The sequence below is a fragment of the Tachypleus tridentatus genome, chromosome 11, assembly GCF_004210375.1.
Source record: "Tachypleus tridentatus isolate NWPU-2018 chromosome 11, ASM421037v1, whole genome shotgun sequence".
In the NCBI taxonomy this organism is placed as follows: Eukaryota; Metazoa; Arthropoda; class Merostomata; order Xiphosura; family Limulidae; genus Tachypleus; species Tachypleus tridentatus.
The window spans coordinates 30,454,748-30,475,878 of NC_134835.1; the positions used below are offsets into that span (position 1 = coordinate 30,454,748).

General features: G+C 31.1%; 1 protein-coding gene across 5 annotated transcripts in view; it reads right to left on the reverse strand.

The window, feature by feature from the left end:
• The window catches only part of LOC143231863 (neogenin-like), a 130,717-nt gene that overhangs the window by 25,379 nt on the left and 84,207 nt on the right, over positions 1 to 21,131 (reverse strand). The window contains exons 3-12 of one of the 5 annotated variants that reach the window (XM_076466604.1): positions 18,637 to 18,746; positions 14,570 to 14,854; positions 12,541 to 12,694; positions 9,974 to 10,119; positions 8,298 to 8,573; positions 6,290 to 6,512; positions 5,277 to 5,431; positions 2,889 to 3,176; positions 921 to 970; positions 582 to 726 (exon numbers count right to left, since the gene is read on the reverse strand). In XM_076466604.1, coding sequence (XP_076322719.1) covers positions 582 to 726; positions 921 to 970; positions 2,889 to 3,176; positions 5,277 to 5,431; positions 6,290 to 6,512; positions 8,298 to 8,573; positions 9,974 to 10,119; positions 12,541 to 12,694; positions 14,570 to 14,854; positions 18,637 to 18,746 — 1,832 coding nt within the window. Of the gene's footprint in view, positions 1 to 581; positions 727 to 920; positions 971 to 2,888; positions 3,177 to 5,276; positions 5,432 to 6,289; positions 6,513 to 8,297; positions 8,574 to 9,973; positions 10,120 to 12,540; positions 12,695 to 14,569; positions 14,855 to 18,636; positions 18,783 to 21,131 lie in introns of all 5 variants that reach the window. The other 4 variants (XM_076466606.1, XM_076466603.1, XM_076466605.1 and 1 more) reach the window with 4 other exon arrangements.

The following is a 21,131-nucleotide window of genomic DNA, read 5'->3' on the forward strand; positions in this document are numbered from 1 at the left end:
GAATAGTGGAATTGACCATCACATTATAACGCCCCCACAGCTGAAAGGGAGAGCACGTTTGGTGCAATGGGGATTCGAACCCATGACCCTCAAATTACGAGTTGAATGCCTTAACCTACTTGGCCATGCTGGGCCTAAATAGTGTTAGTAACTTCTTGCTGTGTATAATCTTAAGAGGAGGGGAACTTTTAAACCCCATCATTAGTCTTTGTTTTCTGCTATTGGCAAGATAATACAAAGTAATAACTACAAAAATAGTTATTAATATTTATGTATGATAACACCTTTAAAATTTCAAACAAAATTCAATTGAAAACATTTCTTTCACTAACAGACATACAACCCACTCAGTTTTCTTTTTTGTGACCTCACACTAATAATAAAATGTTATTATCCTAAATTAGTATTATTTAGTACTGTTATTTCTCATTAAATCATACTCCTTTTATATTGACAATATAACAGTAGTTCTTCTATGTGTATATCAAAATATCTTTTATTATGTGAAAAATACTTCTGACTGAAAACTAATAACATGTAATATTTTTTAACCAGAGATGTAAGTGAATTTTAATGCCTACCTGTCAAAGCATAAAGTCTCCTATTACCATCAGTAGTCACAGTTTCACCACGTCGACTTCCCTTGGCTTTGTAACGAATTTTATAACCAGTAATAATTCCATTTCTAGACTCTTTCGGAGGGGGTTCCCATCGAACAATTAAACTCTACAAGTGGTTGACAAAATAATTTTAAAAAAGTATATTACTGTGATGAAAATATAGCATGTCACACTTCAATACAGATGAAAAAAAAATTTTCAAGTGAAATTTCTAACACTCACAAATTATTCTGAATTTTCAGATTAGCTGTAATCAAAACATTTATCTTAAACAACAAAATGTATAGTTTTACAACTTACTGTGGAACTAGAGGCCTCCACAGACACATTTTGTGGTGTTTCACTTGGTGCTAGAAATTTATAAGATATTATACATTAAACATGAATATTTACTTTAACTTATGTAACTTTTGCACACAGTTTATAAGCGTACAATAATGATTGTTAATAAAAGATTATTTTTTAGAGACACAATGAGGGAACAATAAGCTTTCAAATAAGATTAGATTTCCTTCAACTCCTTTTTCCATTAAAAAATTAAAATCCCAAAACTAAAATTGGAAGAAATCTTTTATATATATATTTATTGTTTGTAATATTTCTTAAATACATTATTATTATTATCCCTTTAACTATGAACCATAGTAACAAAATAATAAATAAAAAACTATCACTTTATGATACCAAATTGAACAACATAGCTTTAGAAACTCTGAGTAAACTTTAGAATTATACTATAAAAATATCACAATTTTTTTCTTGATAAATTATTACCAAAATAATCTTCTATCACTGTTACAGAATATATGAGCTTTTTCCCAGTAATAATGATGTAAATTTAATAAGAAAAATCATGAACATCTACAGGCAAAGACCTGCAATAGTTTCTGAAGAAAATATATAGAAGGAGAATCTAATACGTGTAGTTACATCAGAAGATAAAAGTTGTAAATTAGTACAAAGAAAACACGTGGAAACAGACTCTAATACGTGTAGTTACATCAGAAGATAAAAGTTGTAAATTAGTACAAAGAAAACACGTGGAAACAGACTCTAATATGTGTAGTTACATCAGAAGATAAAAGTTGTAAATTAGTACAAAGAAAACACGTGGAAGCAGACTCTAATATGTGTAGTTACATCAGAAGATAAAAGTTGTAAATTAGTACAAAGAAAACACGTGGAAACAGACTCTAATATGTGTAGTTACATCAGAAGATAAAAGTTGTAAATTAGTACAAAGAAAACACGTGGAAGCAGACTTTAATATGTGTAGTTACATCAGAAGACAAAAGTTGTAAATTAGTACAAAGAAAACACGTGAAAGCAGACTTTAATATGTGTAGTTACATCAGAAGACAAAAGTTGTAAATTAGTACAAAGAAAACACGTGGAAGCAGACTTTAATATGTGTAGTTACATCAGAAGACAAAAGTTGTAAATTAGTACAAAGAAAACACGTGGAAGCAGACTTTAATATGTGTAGTTACATCAGAAGATAAAAGTTGTAAATTAGTACAAAGAAAACACGTGGAAACAGACTTTAATATGTGTAGTTACATCAGAAGATAAAAGTTGTAAATTAGTACAAAGAAAACACGTGGAAACAGACTTTAATATGTGTAGTTACATCAGAAGACAAAAGTTGTAAATTAGTACAAAGAAAACACGTGGAAACAGACTTTAATATGTGTAGTTACATCAGAAGATAAAAGTTGTAAATTAGTACAAAGAAAACACGTGGAAGCAGACTCTAATATGTGTAGTTACATCAGAAGATAAAAGTTGTAAATTAGTACAAAGAAAACACGTGGAAACAGACTCTAATATGTGTAGTTACATCAGAAGATAAAAGTTGTAAATTAGTACAAAGAAAACACGTGGAAGCAGACTCTAATATGTGTAGTTACATCAGAAGATAAAAGTTGTAAATTAGTACAAAGAAAACACGTGGAAACAGACTTTAATATGTGTAGTTACATCAGAAGATAAAGGTTGTAAATTAGTACAAAGAAAACACGTGGAAGCAGACTTTAATATGTGTAGTTACATCAGAAGATAAAAGTTGTAAATTAGTACAAAGAAAACACGTGGAAACAGACTCTAATACATGTAGTTAATCAGAAGATAAAAGTTATAAATTAGTACATCATTCTAATACTCTTCTGCAGTATGAATTAAGTATACCCATGTTTGTTAAATTATTTGAAATAATGTTCTGACTGAATATTGTTTTAAAGTTTCAGAACAGTGAGTGGAATTTCTTACTGTCTGAATATGTCCGAGCTGACACCTCATCAGTGCTAACACCTGGACCATTTTTGTTAATGGCTACCACCCAAAAGCTGTACTCGGTAAACTTTTTCAGGTGTCTGATAATGTAGTTGGTTTCAGTGGTGGTGATTTGATGTTCAGTGGAAGTTCCAGCTTCCATGTAGTATAGTTTGTACTTTTCTATTGGGCCATTACGTTTGTCAGGGGCATGCCACTGAATTTTAATGGAAGTAGGTGAAGTAGACAATGCACGCAAATTCTTTGGAGGGCCTGGAACATGCACTATTATAAAAGTAAGAGATGAATGGTTACTTCTAAAGAATATATATATATATTTCCACCGTAACTGTTCAACATTAATAACAGATTATAAAAATGTTTTCCACAGTATAAGTCATGTTTGCACTTGATCACTTATCACTAATCCACTTTCTCAAATACACATTAGACCTTTGTCTAATTAAATAGAAAGATACTTCCCTAACGAATGAATAATTTTTCTACATTTATAATATGTGTCTCAATGTTGCTCCAATCAAAATCATGCAAGCAATGTCATAATATGATGCCTCTAATAAGTATAATTATAAGTAGACAAACTGTAATACTATAACTCCTCACATACTTTGTTTTGCTTAACATTCTGAAACAATTAATATTAAAATTCTAAGCTTCTCAATTTATCTTTATTAATTAAATTAATATTCTAATTCTAAATATTTGAACCTAATTAGAATTCCTTTGACAAATTGTACGAGACGTTTTTGACACATTTTTCTTATGTGGTTTAAGCATTAGATTGAGCGAGACAATAAAAGTGGCCACGAATGTTATTTACGATGAAGAATGTATAATAATTTAACATTTTGATATTGAAAGATTCATATTTTAGCTTAATGTTTACAATGTTGTTCCATCAAAAAGGCTATTCAAGATTAAAGTATGTAAAAATTGAAAACTTCAAGCTAGATTTATAATACTACACACTTACTAACTAGCCATATAATGCTAAATTGTTATCACTTGGTAACTACATCACCCAAACTGTTTCCAACTGTAGTCACTGAATGACACATAATCATTACCTGACTACCTGACTGGACATTACTACAGGCCAACTACATGCTGTCAACAGAGATGTCAAGAGTACAGATGTATCTGAGACTGTGATGTGTGCCAAAGGCTTGCCACTAGTGTAGTAATGACAATTTGATGTATTATGAAGCCTCTTGAGACAGATATTACCATGTATTACCTTGATGAATAATAAGTAGCCATTTCTGGTTTCAATACAACTGACTGAATTTATAAATGAAAAAATGAGAGTTTCTCTGTCCTTACTTGAGAGAATATTGTGAGTGAGAAATATGCTTAATTCATGAGACTTGGAACATATATATTGAACTATTATCAAATAGTATTATGACAAGAAATAATCACTAGTCAACCAACTGTTACACAACAATTATCAACAGGAAATACTCACTAGTCAACCAACTGTTACATAATGATTATCAACAGGAAATAAACTCTAGTCAATCAACTGTTACACAACAATTATCAACAAGAAATAATCACTAGTCAATCAACTGTTACACAACAATTATCACCAGGAAATAATCACTACTCAACCAACCGCTACATAACAATTATCAACAGGAAATAATCACTAGTTAACCATCTGTTGCAGAACAATTATCACCAGGAAATAATCACTAATTAACCACCTATGCATAACAATTATCAACTAGCTGTGTGACAAGTAATAATTACAAGCCAGTAACTTGTTGTCAAACCATTACTAATTAGTTACTTGATAGAACATAACTACAAGCCAACTTCCTGCTTTCTAACTATTACAAAGTAGTTACTTCACAGGACATGATTACTAACCGATTACTTATTGTAAATCTACTGAAAATTAACTAACTGTGTGTAACCATCAGTCAACTTCCTGCTGTGAACTATTGGACAGTACTCCACTAAACTTTTCCATCAATGTATTATTATAATTTTAGTTAAGTTCCTTGCTCAAAACCTAGAAATTTAACCCTTTTTATCTATGTTAAAAACATGTTACAAAAGGTAAACTGCCTGATAACTGTTTCTTTACTCAATATAGGTTTAATCCCTTTATTATTATTATACAATTCCTACCTCACCCTTCTGCAAAATCAACATCTTATTCTTTTTCTCTATAAGTCACTGAGAAAATAATTTTAAAAAATTATATTGGTGGGATGAAAATATAACATGTCACACTTTAATATAGGTGAAAACAATTTATCAAGTGAAATTTCTAATACTAGAACAATTAGTGTTTGGTAAATTCAAAACACAGAAAATAAAACATCAAATAGACTATGTTTAATGAAACCTTGCCTTCAGCATGTGTTTCAACTCTGATTTCATCAGAGCTACTTCCTGGTCCATGTTGATTGTAGGCAATAACACGAAAAATGTATTGAGTGGAAGGACGAAGACCCTGAATGCTGACTTCTCGTAACCGGGCAACGGTTGTATTCACTACTCTCTCTCTACAACATTTAAAATAAATTACAATGTAACCATAATCTATCTACAAATTATTCATTCTCTTATCACAGATTATTTGATGAATAATTAACAAAAACATATTCTAAACTGAGTTTGGCCACAAAACTACCTTCTGTCCAATAAATAAAATACATTTTCATGTGAATTTCAGTGTATTGGTTATTTTCTGTCTCTACAATCTCTCAATGAGTTTCTACTACTACTCTTTTATGATATACAAATAATAATTAATGTATGTTCCCATCAGAGTTCAGTTTCATTCTTTTTTATCTCTGTACTATACAATGAGAAACTAAAGTACTGTCAGACCTGAGTTTGACATAATTATTTCTTTAAAATACAGAATCAGAACAGTCCAAGGTTCAGTTAAGATATAATAATTTCTTCACAGAGTTTCCACTCATGCAAATCTGTGCAAAACTTGTTTATATACACTCACAATTCTCTAAAATACAAGTTTTCAGATCTCCTTGTTCCACCAAGATATTTAAAATTGTCAATGATTATTTATGAAAATCTCTTACAACAGTCTCTTCCCAATACATTTTTCTCAATTGCGTTTTTAAGATAAATGTTCATTAAATTGAAGTAAAACTTGCATCTGTTTCTTTTCACACTATAAAGATTTTAAACAAATGTATAATATTTAACAAGCTGTTTGCAATAAAGCACAAATCTATACAATGGGTTATCTGTGCTATGCCCACCATGGATATTCAAGCCTTGTTTCTGATGGGACAACTTCACAGATATACCACTGTGCCACTGGGGCCAATATTATAAAGCAAAAAAAAAGGAGCTTGAAAGAATAAAGTTTCCAAATATTCTAAATGTACTACCTGCTCGAGCCTTCTCCTTTATAATAAACTGAGTATGCAGTTATCAAGCCATTTGTAAGAACTGGTTCTTGCCATGACAGTGTAACAAATCGTGTAGACACAATGACAGCAGTAACTCTTTGAGGACTGGTAGGCACTTCCTTTAGAAGTGGCTGGTCACCTATAACGTCCATGTGAGGGATAGTTACAGAAGTGTGGGTAGTATGGGTTGGGTGGGGTGAGTCTTTTCATATCACAAGTCACCATACAGAATTTATAGAATTTGACAGATTATTTTGGAATTCAATGAAAAGAATATTCATAGAAAGAGAAAGAGAAAAAAATAGTGAAAAAGAAATTACCAAAAACAAAATCATTGAAAGCCACAATTTATAGGTTAGGCAGGGGGTTGGAAAATGGACAAAAAACAAGCAAAATAAATACAGTTTTTAAATGCAAACAAATTACATGCATAAATATAGTAGTACATGCTAAACACACATATGCATTCTTAATATTTGATCAATATTGATGAAATTACTGTTTCTTTACAGCATTATATAACAGAGTTATGCTTTCAAAAATCAATACTGTAATTTGTTACAATAAAAATACCATAAATAAAATTCAAAAAATTGCAAGCTTTGCACCATTATGAACTTATCTGCTGCTTTTAAGCACTCTTAAGCTCTGAAAGCACAAACTAAATATAATACTGTGTTCGTGACTTTAGATAAAAAACATATGTGAATGAAACAACTTTCAAAATAATTTACTAAATCAACTGTCTCAGTCACAAAAGGTTCCCAAGCATTTGAGTTAAACCAGCCAAACGTAGAACAAACATGACTAGAGAAGTTGGCATTTAATTAATCTACTAAAAAAAAATAAATTATGAAGCAACATAACGTATTAAAAAGACTTATAAACCAATTAATCAATTGAATGATTTCACAATTTTATAATTTTGTTATCACAAAGTATTTTTATATATTTTTGTTCAAGTTTGTAAAATAGGTTACATTATTTTTATGTACAGAAAAAACATAATAGCCCGAAAACATAAAAGGTTCTCTATGAAAGGTTGAAAGATGGTTATATAAGTAAGTAATTAGCTTTTAACCCACACAATTAAAATTAATAGTCTGGTAAATCTATCATGCAAAAAGTAAAATTAATAACCTACATACTTTAATGGCACTTTAGTAACAAGGACTCTTGGATACATTTTTATTAGATGAACTATCTCATGATTAGACCCGAAACACATGCACAGGTACTACGGTTGTAAAATCTGTTAACTTGTTTATAAGTTAATGCTAATATTTTAGGTTTTTTTTTTCTCTCACGACATGGTATATAACAGTACTTATGCTATAACTTGTGACAGACCAACTCTCTTACCTTATAAAAAATTTTTAAAAGTAATAATTTAATAATCTATTTTAAAGTCACAATATTTTTGTTTTATTATTATCTGTAAAATACCTGCAGCTACTTTTTTCTTATTGCTATTATAGTGAATTAGCAAGCACAAGTCTGTCTGGATAGAAACTGTAATCGGATATCTTTTGTTCCCAGTGGTATTACAAGACTGATGTTAAACCAACGGTGTTACAAAAGTTTCATTATTAACAGTTTTTACTTTATTGTTGTAACACTCTTCAAAGTAGTCATACAAATAAAGGATAATAGGAAAACTTACTAGCATAAACTGGTCCCTAAAAATACAAGAGGTTAAATTAATATTAAAAACACGGAAATAATGTTAATGACTATTTTGTTTTATCAATAATGAATTTAATTGCTTATAATCTAGATTCATCTTTAAAAGCTTAACAACCATCTTTCTATAAAGAAATTTTGATATAACATTTTATATCATACTGTTATTTGTTCTCCAAGATTTTACTTCATGTGTAATTATGTTCAAGTATAATTAACTAAATGAATATAAATGTTGAAAGAAAAATACATAGAGAATGCAAAAAATTTAGTACGCATCAGACCAGAAGTAAAATGTACTTACTCGGATCCAAAATAATAAGCTGGACAGAAGCCTGGATATTTCCTGCTGGATTTCTTCCGACGCATTGGTACATTCCTTGATCAGAACGAACAAGTCCCAAAATGCGAAGGTTGTAACCATTTACTATTTGGAAATATTCACTTTGTATAATAAGTTCTCCATTTTTGATCCACTGCACAGTTGCTTCAGGTTTCCCATAGATCTCACATTCAAATTCTATGTCTTCTTTCTCATAAGCATATCTATTGTGTGGTTTCTTGACGAACTTGGGAGGAACTAGAAAGACAAGATGAAAATATTCAAATATGTAACCTAATCCACATATTTTACACAAATTTTATTACATAATAAAAAGCAGGTAACATAACGAGCCATAAAGTTAAATATTAATTAGGTCATGGCACCATAAGAGAAATTAGTGAAATATGTATGAATAGTAAAATGTTTAACAGGGCTTTTACATGAAATATGAGAAAAAAGATGGTTCAAAATATTTTTTGATGTGATACTTAAAGAAAGTAAATATTCCAAAGGTCGTATGTTGCATACTGTGTTGAGAAAAAAATATCACCAAGTTACTTATTACCAAACTTTAAATCTACAGTCCAATAATTATTACTTTCCAACAAGTATTCTATGCTATATGTAAAAGATGAGTTATGGTCTAATTAAGATAGATTAGTTTTCTATAAAGTGATTGACTTATAGAATGAGTTGCTGTCAGCAGTAATGCATATTAGAACTTTAGAAAAATGTGAGGGGGATATTTTAAATTTTTAATTTTCTCAAGAGTAGGTGTGCAAGGACCAATATATATATAAAGGTTATGTCACTGAGTTATTTAATGAAGACTAAGGTTAAAAATTGGATTATAAATTTAATTTATTCAAAAATCAAATTTTAGACATAGACCCTATATTCATGCTAAAGGTTAAAATATCTGAAAGTGCTGTCCTCACAAATTAAAGTTTTTGAATAGCATGTAAGTAACTCCATCATCAAATTTTTGTAAAATACTAATAAGATAAAAGCCACTTTATCACATATCAAGAAGTTATTATCTTGCTTTGAAATGATTTTATGGCCATCAAAGAAGTGTAAATATCAATTCATTATTTATATTACTTTCAAATTTGTATTAATACTTTTGTATATATCTTATTGTAATTAACCCAAGTCATAAATAATAACTTTAACACAATTGGTAAACTATAGATAATTCCATAAAACTAAAAAGTTTCAAATATTAATGGTAATGTATTTTTATGTGATGATTTATCATTAAATAAATGTATTTTTATGTGATGAATTATCATTAAATAAATGTATTTTTATGTAAAGAATTATCATTAAATAAATGTATTTTTATGCACTGAATTATCAATAAATAAATGTATTTTTATGTAAAGAATTATCATTAAATAAATGTATTTTTATGTAAAGAATTATCATTAAATAAATGTATTTTTATGTAATGAATTATCATTAAATAAATGTATTTTTATGTAATGAATTATCATTAAATAAATGTATTTTTATGTAAAGAATTATCATTAAATAAATGTATTTTTATGTAATGAATTATCATTAAATAAATGTATTTTTAAGAAAGAATGTTTACTGAATAAATGTCCTTCTAAATCAGTTATTTTACAAGATGAGTGTAAACTGATTACCTTGTACTTCTACTGTCGCTGAAACATCTGTTGAATCAACATGATTTTCTGCACGACACATATAGATACCCTCATCATCTTCTTGAATGTTTCTTATCTCTAAGCTCCCTACACCAAGTACTTTGAAGCGATTCTCAACCTTTCTACTTAAGTAACACAAAAACACCACACACTTAGATGCTACTTCAATTACTTTGAACTACAAAAACAAACCCATTTTAAACTAAAATATCTATAAAAATGACAAATAAGCACAGGTGGCAAGTTGTTTGCATTAAATAGCTGTCCTTCACACTTTGAATGAAGATATTAACAAACCTTATTAATCAAGACTAGGCCTACACCAACAGTAATGTCTAATTAATTTAATAACCTAGATCAAATACTGTATAACTATAGTTGATTAATGTTAGTTCAAGGTTTGATCTTCTTTCACTTTTGAGTGCAGAAGAATTACAGATGACTTAATTTAAGAATTTGGAATTGTCTATGGATCAGGAAAAGATTTACATATCTGTAAATCTGTAAATATCTTGTGTTTTTATTGCTACTGCCTCACAAGTTGGACTGACGTGATTTACTTCAACAACGTCGAAGTATATTCAACTCTTCTTGGATGTTTGTCATTCCTTAACTATCATTATGAGTTAAGCAGTGAAACATGGATCTAGTGTGTGTGGATAAACAGAGAATCAATTATTGTTTTACTACAGAAAGTATATCAATCGATACAGGGTATTCAAGCAGGCTACCAATAATGAAAAGCTTACAGATTTAACTTACAGAACTGAAAAAAAAATAAAATAGTATTAAACATTTCACAAATTACTACCTTAGACTGTCTTCTCATGTTAAGTTGTATTTTTTAAGCATAGAGTAATATAGTAAGTAAAAATAGCTTGAAGTGCATATTTTACATAATGTGCTTTGTATTTAAGTGGTTTAAATTACAGGAAGAAAATGTAAAAATTACCTTTCTGTTTTTAATTCTGAATTTAAAGGATGATTTTTGTGGTATATTGTTAGTTTATATAACTGAACGTGAAAGCAACACTTGGTTTGGTTTTGATAAATGCAGAGTAATTTTAATGGATAAAATAACCTTCTGTTCTTGTGCTCTTGCTTACTGACAAATAAAACTAGTTATAGACAAACTTAAACTAGTGGTTCACATGGTGTCATCCATGTGCAAATGATGCTGCAGATTTGCCATGTGTTTTTAGCATAGGAAGAAGCTTATGTGCGTTGCCTACTTGAAGTGATGATGTGTATTTATGTAGTAGGAAGTCTTTTTTTTTCCAATAAAGAAAATATATTGTGAATCCACATAAATGTTCCCGAGTGTCACTAGTTCAATTATAAAGCCATCAGCCCTTCAGCATTGCTATAAAATTCCAATCATGGGTTCAAATTATATTTTTTAACAACTTATTAATTACAACAAAACATGTTATATACAAAAATAATATTATTCTATTCACTATATAACTTAGGTTATTATTCATTTTCTTTAGATTGTTTTATTGTTTGTTCTTATGTTCCTTCTGTAACAGGTTTAATATTATATATTTATTTAATGTTTATGTTTGTTTTAGTTTAATATATTTTTAGAAATGCATGTGACTCATATTGTTAAATGTGTATTGTGAAAGTTCCACCTATTCTCCAAATTTGTAGAAGATTCTTCAGTGTAAAAAATCTACAATGTATTATGTACGTATGCAAAATAATGGTGAATGCCAGTATTATTTCCAACTGAACTTTTGAGAACAACTTAAAATTTATAAACTAACATGCAGAGAGACAGTATGATATTGTTGTTGGATTGCTACAGTTAGTGTACTATAAATCTCAAAAGCTATTACTGTGATTAACACTTATCAATAGGGAAACTACAGATAATTGACCAGGAAAGTTTATAAATTTTAAACCTTATAAATTGTTTAACTTTGAACATTAGTGTTTTCAAAAGGACATTAGATATCTTTGTCGGGGAAAAGCCAGATTGCAAACACTGTGAGGCTGGTCAAAAATAGAGAACTAACTAGTTTATCAACTCAGAATTAATTCACTCATTGTGAACCATTGATAAAATATTCAGTTCCAGACCAGATAGAAGACTAGATACTGTTTGTAGGTTTGTAAAACCTTTATATATAAATTGTTATAAATTGTACTGTTGTTTGTATATCAAAATACATTTACATTAAAAAAGAAAATTGTGAGAATCAATCTTGTTGACAAATAAAATAAATTTGATAAATATCAGTATTCAATTAACTTCTATATTAAAATTAAAATTTACAGCAATTTGAAATCATAATATGTAACACAATAAATCATAGATTCATCTGAAATAAATTATAATATGTATCATTTCAAACATTGAAATCAATTAATGAGCTAAATTATCAATTTAATGGTAATAGTTAAGATAAGACGTGAAACCTAGTTCATTTTCTTATTAGCTATTATAATAACTTATCTATATTTAAGTAACATTTCTTGGAACAAAATATAATTCCTTAGTGTTAAATACATTACTACACATAAAACCAATTACTTACTTCACTTCAATAGTCACGCCATCTTTTAACCAAGTGATATGAGGCAAAGGACTTCCATTAGCTGCACAGTCTAGTGTAACATTTGATCCTTCTGCAACTATTGTGTTTTTTGGGGTGACAATGAATTCAGGAGTCTTTGTTTTATATGATTCAACTGAAAAAAAATCATATAATAAATATTGTGAACAATTACTATTTTGTTAACTAACATAACAGGCAAACACAATTATAATTGTTTTTTGTTGATTTTTAGAATTTCGCACAAAACTACACAAGGGCTATCTGTGTTAGCCATCCCTAATTTAGCAGTGTAAGACAAGAGGGAAAGCAGCTAGTCATCACTACCCACAACCAACATTTGGGCTACTCTTTTACCAATGAATAGTGGGATTAACAGTCACATTATAACAACCCCAGAACTGAAAAGGAGAGCATGTTTGGTGTGACAAGGATTTGAACCTACAACCCTTGTCGAGTGCCTTAACCACCTGTCCATGCCCAGCCACACAGCTATAAATAAACTGTGAATACAAAAGAGAAAGAAGTTTTATGGCTGATGTTTAAAATTTACTTTTATGATGGTTACTAATGCTATCTTAATATTCACTTTCTTAAGAATATAAAGCAAGCGTGCAACAAAAAATCATATACTGTTATGCTACATATACTGACTTATATGAAAGCATTCAGAGTAATGCCGTGATGATTTTGGGTACAAAAAGTGTTATCTCAAAGGAATTGGCTAAAGATCTATCATTTTCTCTCCAGAAAGATCAACAGGTGATCTGACTAAAGTTTTAAGAATATCCAGTGGGTTTATATGATAAATACCTATGATTTTTTTGTGATGTGTACTGGAGACAAAAGGAAGAAAGAACAACAGTTTAAGACTTTTGAAGAGAAAGTCTAGACTTTAATAAAATCTTTATTTTTCTAACAGGGTGACTGACTTACGGTATGTCACTTTCATAGCAGAAAAGAATGACACTTTACAAGAGTTCCAGAAAGAGAATTGATGATTTCTTAAAAAATATAGAGTGCATTTAAAAATTTACTTGTCTAAAGGGTGGGTGTGAAAAAATATCCTTCAAATGTAAAAATAGTCCATTTTTGTCACTATGTTACGTAATGTGACACTCTTTAATTATTAGGTATTTTGGTCATGGATCACGTTTCGGGAACCTCCACAAAGATGTTAAATTAAAAAAATAAAGCCACAATGACCATCCATAATTATCGAATAACAAATCTAAAACATCTAAGGCAGCATTTTTTGACCAATGTATCCTCATCCATGTGTGTGAAAAGACTGCTAACAGATTTTAAAAATAGATAACAGTTTATCTACTTATTTAGTAAGCATTTAGTAAACCAGGCGTCCTAAAGCTATTTATTGAGTGTCAATTGGTCATCAATATTTGCAAATACAACAATTTTACTTAGTAAACAAATTCGTAGAAATACATACATTTTTAACGATATTGGTAATTGATGAAACTTTGTATAATGGATGGAAACTGCCTGTTGTTGAGACACAAGTGTAGAGGGTAATGTTTTGAAAGTCGTCTTCTACATTTGTGTCTCCACAACAAGCAGTTGCCATCCATTCTACAAAGTTTTATCATGAATACTCTGCCTAAACAATCTATCAAAGGATGTTGATCATCTCTTCCAAAGAACAAGTTTGTGAGTAGCTTTCCACTCAGATTAAACATCACATTTATTGCTCCAATGCAGAACCCCTCAGTAATAAAGTGCAAACAAACTGCCCACAAGAGACCAGAACCCCTTGTTCTGATTCATTCCAAAAGAAAATAGGACTCAAGATAATATGTTTTACTTAATCTTCAAAAATTACAAGTCATACATCTAGTTCTTGTTCTTCTTTGTATTTATCAAATGCAAAAAAAATTTAAATATTTAGTTAGAATTTAAACAAAAGTAGGTGAACATTATCCGAAACTAATTTATGACTAAAATTAAAAATCTCTTATATATATAAACCTATAACAATAAACAGAAGTCTTACAATAATGTAGACTAACTGATAACAATCCTTCAGCACTTATTCTATATTTGTCTATGTTTGATGCATTGCAACGGTATCTCCCTTCATCTTCAATATTCACAGCTTTGATTTCAAGAGCACCACTCGGCAGGACTAGCATGCGTGAAGAGTTGATTTGTAATGGCTGTTCATTCTTCTGCCACGAAACAGTAGCTGGAGGATTACCCTGAATGACACAAGGAAAGTAAGCTGTTTGACCAGGAAGCACAACTACATCTTGTGGTTGTTCATCAAACCTAGGTAATGCTGGAAAAAGGAAATTAATGTGTAAGTAAAACTGACATAGTGAATGACATTTCAAGCAAATTTTAAAATTAAATACAAGTAACTGTATAAATGAATATAAATTATACCATCTTACATCTTTATATGTATTGGTTTTTATATTTGTTTCTGACTCACTTTACTTGAAAAATACTTATGCAAAAACTGAGTAAGAAGGTGACTGTTTTCAGAATCTGCAAGATTCTTTCTGTTGGAATATTTTAATATAAACCACACACTTAACGGATTTATGAGTAAACCTAAATAAATCACTATGTACGTCTTACGATCTTGATAGATATTTGTAGTATGTTATCCTTTTTTTTTAAATACAATGGTAATACCTTTTATAATTCACTTTAGTTTTCTTACTGTTGTCATACAAATGCAGTTTTCCATAAGATCATATTTTTTCTAACAGTACAGCAAAATAAGATGTTTATTTTCTTTAATACAGAACTTATACTGGATGAATAATTTACTGTATTTAGGGGTTACTTTGGAGACAACTGATGTTGTAGGCTTTTTCAATGGCAAGTTTGAGCCTTGAATGGCATTTCAGTACTTTTGCATTAGCCTTCATCAAGTCAAGTGTCTTCTTGTTTGTCGATAACATTTATGATTGTGTTTGTTTGTTTTTTTTAATTTCGCACAAAGCTACTCGAGGGTTATCTGTGCTAGCTGTCCCTAATTTAGCAGTGTAAGACTAGAGGGAAGGCACCTAGTCATCACCACCCACCGCCAACTCTTAGGCTACTCTTTTACCAACGAATAGTGGGATTGACTGTAACATTATAATGCCCCCATGGCTGAAAAAGCAAGCATGTTTGGCATGATGGGGATGCAAACCCACGACCCTCAGATTACGAGTAACAAAGCTTTTTAATTCCAAGTATTTTTGATTTCTAATTCTAAATATTAAAGTGTTAGGTTCTCAATTTTTATGTAGATTGATTATATTATGTTTTTAATTTTCCAGTTTTCTTATTTACCAATAACTTTCCCCAGTTAATTTGTTGGTAAATGGTAATAGCCTCTTCTGTTTTTAATTAATTTCTCTTAATTAGTAAAAATGCACTCTTTATGTTCATTTAATTTCTGTATCAAATATCCTAAAGTTTATTCAGTCTATAAATTTATCCAATTTTTTAAACAGTGATTCTACTTTTGTGCTTTAGCTAAAACTACTGGATCACATTTATTTTCAATAACTTCATTAAGTTGTACCAAACATTTTTATCATATCATGGCAGAACACTATGAAGGTTTATTATCATTCTCTGCCTGAACTGGGTGTAATGTTTTCTGAACATTAGTGTGTCCTAACGCCACTTGACTAGAAAAATTCCTCTCTGTGGCAACGTCATGAATATAAGTAAGTGTAATTTTTTTTTATCTTTAATGTTCAGCGTTTGAATCATTTGGTATTAACATTAAGTAATAAAATAAAATTTAAGAACTCTTATTTTGAGTCAGGTGAGCCTGAAAACTAATACATCCGTGAACCACCAGAATATTAATATGCAAACATATATAATAATAATAATTCAATATATTATATTTACATAGCACCACGGCCCTTTACATAATTAAGTATTATATACATATTACAATACACGTACGATTCTACAAATATTTATTTCATGTTCCACCTCAACCTACCAATGCTTCGTTAAAATATGGTTATAACGACAATAAGAATAAAGTTCCTCCTACACAAAAACGTGTACACCACCTCAAATCTTTGAATGTACTAAATAAACACTTTCACTTCTAGGTTCAGTGGTCTACATCGTCTTATACTTTTGTTTGGTGAGACTTCAAGAATCTCAAGGCCTTACGACCATTTACCACGTTAAATTCATATATCTTAGAAAAGTTACATTTAAAATATAGAAAAAAATTTTGCCACCAAATCGAAACTTTAACATGTTGAAATTCCCCACAATCCATAGCAAAGTGCGCATGGTCGGCCAATTATCACGCGTCGTCTGCTATACGAAAATCGCCTAACACTAGACTTTTGTTGTGATATAGTTTTAGTTTTATATTTGATTAATTTTGTAGTTAAGCCCAAAGGTACATAAAATGCAACCTGTGCTCTGCCTATCAAAGGTATCGAAACCCGGTTTCTAGTAGTTAAGTCCGCAGACATACTGATATAGTTAACTTTACCTTCATGGGTCACTGAATGGGTAGTCATACTAGGTTTATTACTACTAGTAAAGATTTGGATCGGCGATTTTTAGCACTTTTCACGCATGCTAATTAATCTTTTTCCCTTATTTTTTTCACCCGGCCTTGCCCTAATTGTTTCACTAATTCACTGTGATCTGGGTCATCAACAGATGTTGCGGAGCCAGAGATGCTAACCTCACTTTTACATATTTCACTTATATAACAACTGTAAGTTATATTATTGTATCAATTTTCTGGGGGGCTTGTCCCCAGACCCACTTAGGTTGAAATGCCTTTGACAGCACGGCAGCTAAAAGCAACTCCTTATAATTTCATTTTCTTATTATAAAATCTGCACGTCGAGCCAAACTATTTCATTTTGCAATTATTTCCTACGCCACTAACAGACCTAATTAAATTATATTCAACACTTTCTCGGCCATGTAATATGACCTGTTGAAAGGCACCTGGCGTAATTCTTATCCAATTGCCCCTTAAAATATAAAAAATACACTAATCATAGCCTTCCTGTGTTTTGTTAAAATGAATAACTGCAAGACGGTTTATTGTTGTACCTTATAATGCATTTAATAACAACACCTTAGTTGAAAAGCTAAGCTAAGAAGTGTGTTCTAATATCACGAGAGGTGGTGAGAATGATATATCATATCGTCATGGCTGAATACGAGTACTTTCAAGAAAACGATGTGCTCGGATGCACTTTTGTATGTATAGCTAGGCCCGGCATGGTCAGGTGGATTAAGGCGTTCGACTCGTAATCTGAGGGTCGCGGGTTCGAATCCCGGTCGCACCAAACATACTTGTCCTTCAAGCCGTGGGGGTGTTATAATGTAACAGTCAATCCCACTATTCGTTGGTAAATGAATAACCCAAGAGTTGGCGGTGGGTGGTGATGATTAGCTGTCTTCCCTCTAGTCTTACACTGCAAAATTAAGGACGGCTAGCACAGATAGCCCTCGAGTAGTTTTGCGCGAAATTCAAAACAAAGAAATATATAGCTAAAGATTCCAGGACTCATACAGTTTAAACTGTATTTCACGGCGAATCTCCAGAAGTGGACCTCAAATTTGTCATTGATTTACATTAGATAGCGTAGATCATTAGATTAGGCCTACTAATTACCTTCGTAACTTGGTTAACTAAAGTAAAAATTGCATTATAACGGCCCTGTAGCCTTAGCTATAAACCCAAAGGTTCACTAATATACACGTATTCACTAACTACGGAAATGGGTTGCATTAACACTACTGCTTTCGAGTGGCTTTCTAATTATACAAATTGGCTTTTTTTAATATCCTTATATATATATATATATAGCGACAAAAATCGTGAATTGTCAACTCTACGTGTCAGTTACAAAAGCCACCAATAAAGAGCAAAGTAATTCCATAGACGCCGTCGGACCAGAATAAACAAGTGATTGTATTTGAACTATAGAACTAACGGTTTAACGTAAAACGTTTTAAGTATTACTTTGGAGACTTGATACTAAATCATGAGTAGACATATTGCTTACATTAAAAATAACGAAATCTAATGTTTAAAAATAAACGTAATGCACTTACATGCAACTTGAAGCTTTGCCGTCCGACTGACAATTGTACCAATTTCTTCAATACTTGAGAGGCATTGATAAAGACCCTCGTCAGGTCGTTCTGTGCGAGTATGATAAACACTAATAAAATATAAGGAACCATTTGACAAGACTGACCTGTAGGTAAAAAATAAATAAAAAATGTTAGTATAAAAGTCCGTGTATTTATTAAAAGTCTAATTGAGATAAGTAAGCATATAAACTGTTGGCAAATATACAGAAATTAAGTTCAAATTTATTTACGTAAGAACCGTTTTTGATGGTTCAAAGGTAAGACAGCAAAATACATATCGCTAAAAATCTAGGTTCGATGCTCCCAGTAAATAAAATGCAGACAACTCATTGTGTAGTTTTGAGGTTAACAATAAACAAAGATTAAAAACATTTTCAACAGAAATGAGTTGAAAAACCCCCCAGAAAACAATGGCTGAGCGGCATGCTTAAAGTTTATAACGCTAGAAATCAGGTTTCCATACTCGCAGTTGACAGAACACAGATGATCCGTTATGTAGTTTTGTGTTTTAAAACAAGTTAAAAGCTTAAAGATTAGACAAGTACGAATTCGTATTGACGGTAGTGAAAAGAGTGAATGAATTGTATTTCAGATACAATGAAATAAAAATTATTTTAATTTGACTTGGAGTGACCTAAAGTTAGCACATTGGGTTACAACTCGATGGTAACGTTTGAATTGTAATCTGAAGGTCATGAGTTCAAACCTCCGTTCTACCAAACATGTTCGCCCTTTCAGCCATGCGGGCGGTTTGAGCGATGGGTGGTGTTGACTAGCTGCTTTCTCTTTAGTCTTTTACTGGTAAAACGTTACTTGTATATTCATTACAAGATTTATCAAAGGCGACAAAGTTTATTTTAAAACCACACACGCTTTTCCCAGAAAAGGAAATATAATATGTTCAAGATTCCTATTCTCGACCATCCAAGATAAATGGTTATAGATATGTTTGTACACCTTGTAAAGTCTCGAAGTGACTCCTCCTTCCCAGACAAACTGAGTGGCACGAGATTTTGTATTGCTGTTTGTTTGTTTTTTAATTTCGCGCAAAGCTACACGAGGGCTATCTGCGCTAGCCGTCCATAATTTAGCAGTGTAAGATTAGAGGGAAGGCAACCAGTCATCATCACCCACTGCCAACTTTTGGGCTACTCTTTTTTACCAACGAAGAGTGGGATTGACCGTACATAATAACGCCCCACGGCTGAAAGGGCGAGTAAACGTTATGGCAGTAAATATGTTCCACACTTTCAGTTGTGAGCGCATCACAAAAGTGATTTTAACTAAAAAAAAAAACGGACAAAGAGTGGTAGTTGCGAGTAATGCTAACTCTAGTCAGTAGTTCAAACTGGGTCTCCCGCAAGGAGAGCGATAAGTCTACGGATTTGCAACGCTAAAATCAGGGGTTCGATTCCCCTCGGTAGACACAGCAGATAGCCCGATGTGGCTTTGCTTCGAGAAAAAACACACACAGTTCAAATTGGAATTACTATACTTAAGGCTCTGAACGAGTTGAAAATTGAAATTAATTTCATCACCGCTAGAGGGAACCATTTTTCAAACATGCACAACGAAGCCAAATTAAAAAGTAAGATTTATAAATTAACGATTCACTTCAAATGCTAACGGATGACGACGAAAGAAAAAAAAATCACTTTTGACTTCGGAATAACATAAATTCACGCTTTGTAAGTTCATGCTGGTGCCTAGATATGTTTAATGAGATGCAAATAATTTTAAAACATAAAAAAAGAGAAATAAAACATAACTTGAAACTTATTACCATGAGTTTGGAATAATTACGTACGTAATTTCTGACACAAAAAGTATCTATGACAACTTATTTAACAAATTATTATATTAGAACTTGAAATTGAGTCCAAAAGGCTTAAGTTCTTTACGTTACTTCACAGACTCAAACAATTAGAGCAGTGGTTTTAGTGAAATGAAATTTGTTTTACATAAATGACAGTAGGCGAAGAATTTCGAAATTATTTTATTTAAATTTGATATACAAATTACTGGTAAATAAATAAATAAATTATAATTTCGGAAATTTTAAAATGGTATGTATTGTATGTTTGTATTTTCCAAGATGTTCAAACTGAGATAAAAACCTGATTCATAGAAATAACGACTTATTTGTTTGATTCGAATTTTGCGCAAAGATACACAAGAGTTGTCTGCGCTAGCCGTCCCTAATTTAGTAATGCTACCCTAGAAGGAAGGCAGCTAGTCAACACCGCCAACTGCCAACTCTTGGGCTACTCTTTTACTAATGAATAGTGCGACTGACGGTGGATTTATAACGCCCCCTTGGCTGAAAGAGCGAGCATGTTATGAGGCGGGGATTCTAGTCTGCGACTCTAAGATTATGAGTCTAGTGCCCTAACCAGCAGTCCATGCCAGGCATGGGCCATATGTTTGGAAGTCAAAACAGTGTTTTTGATTGT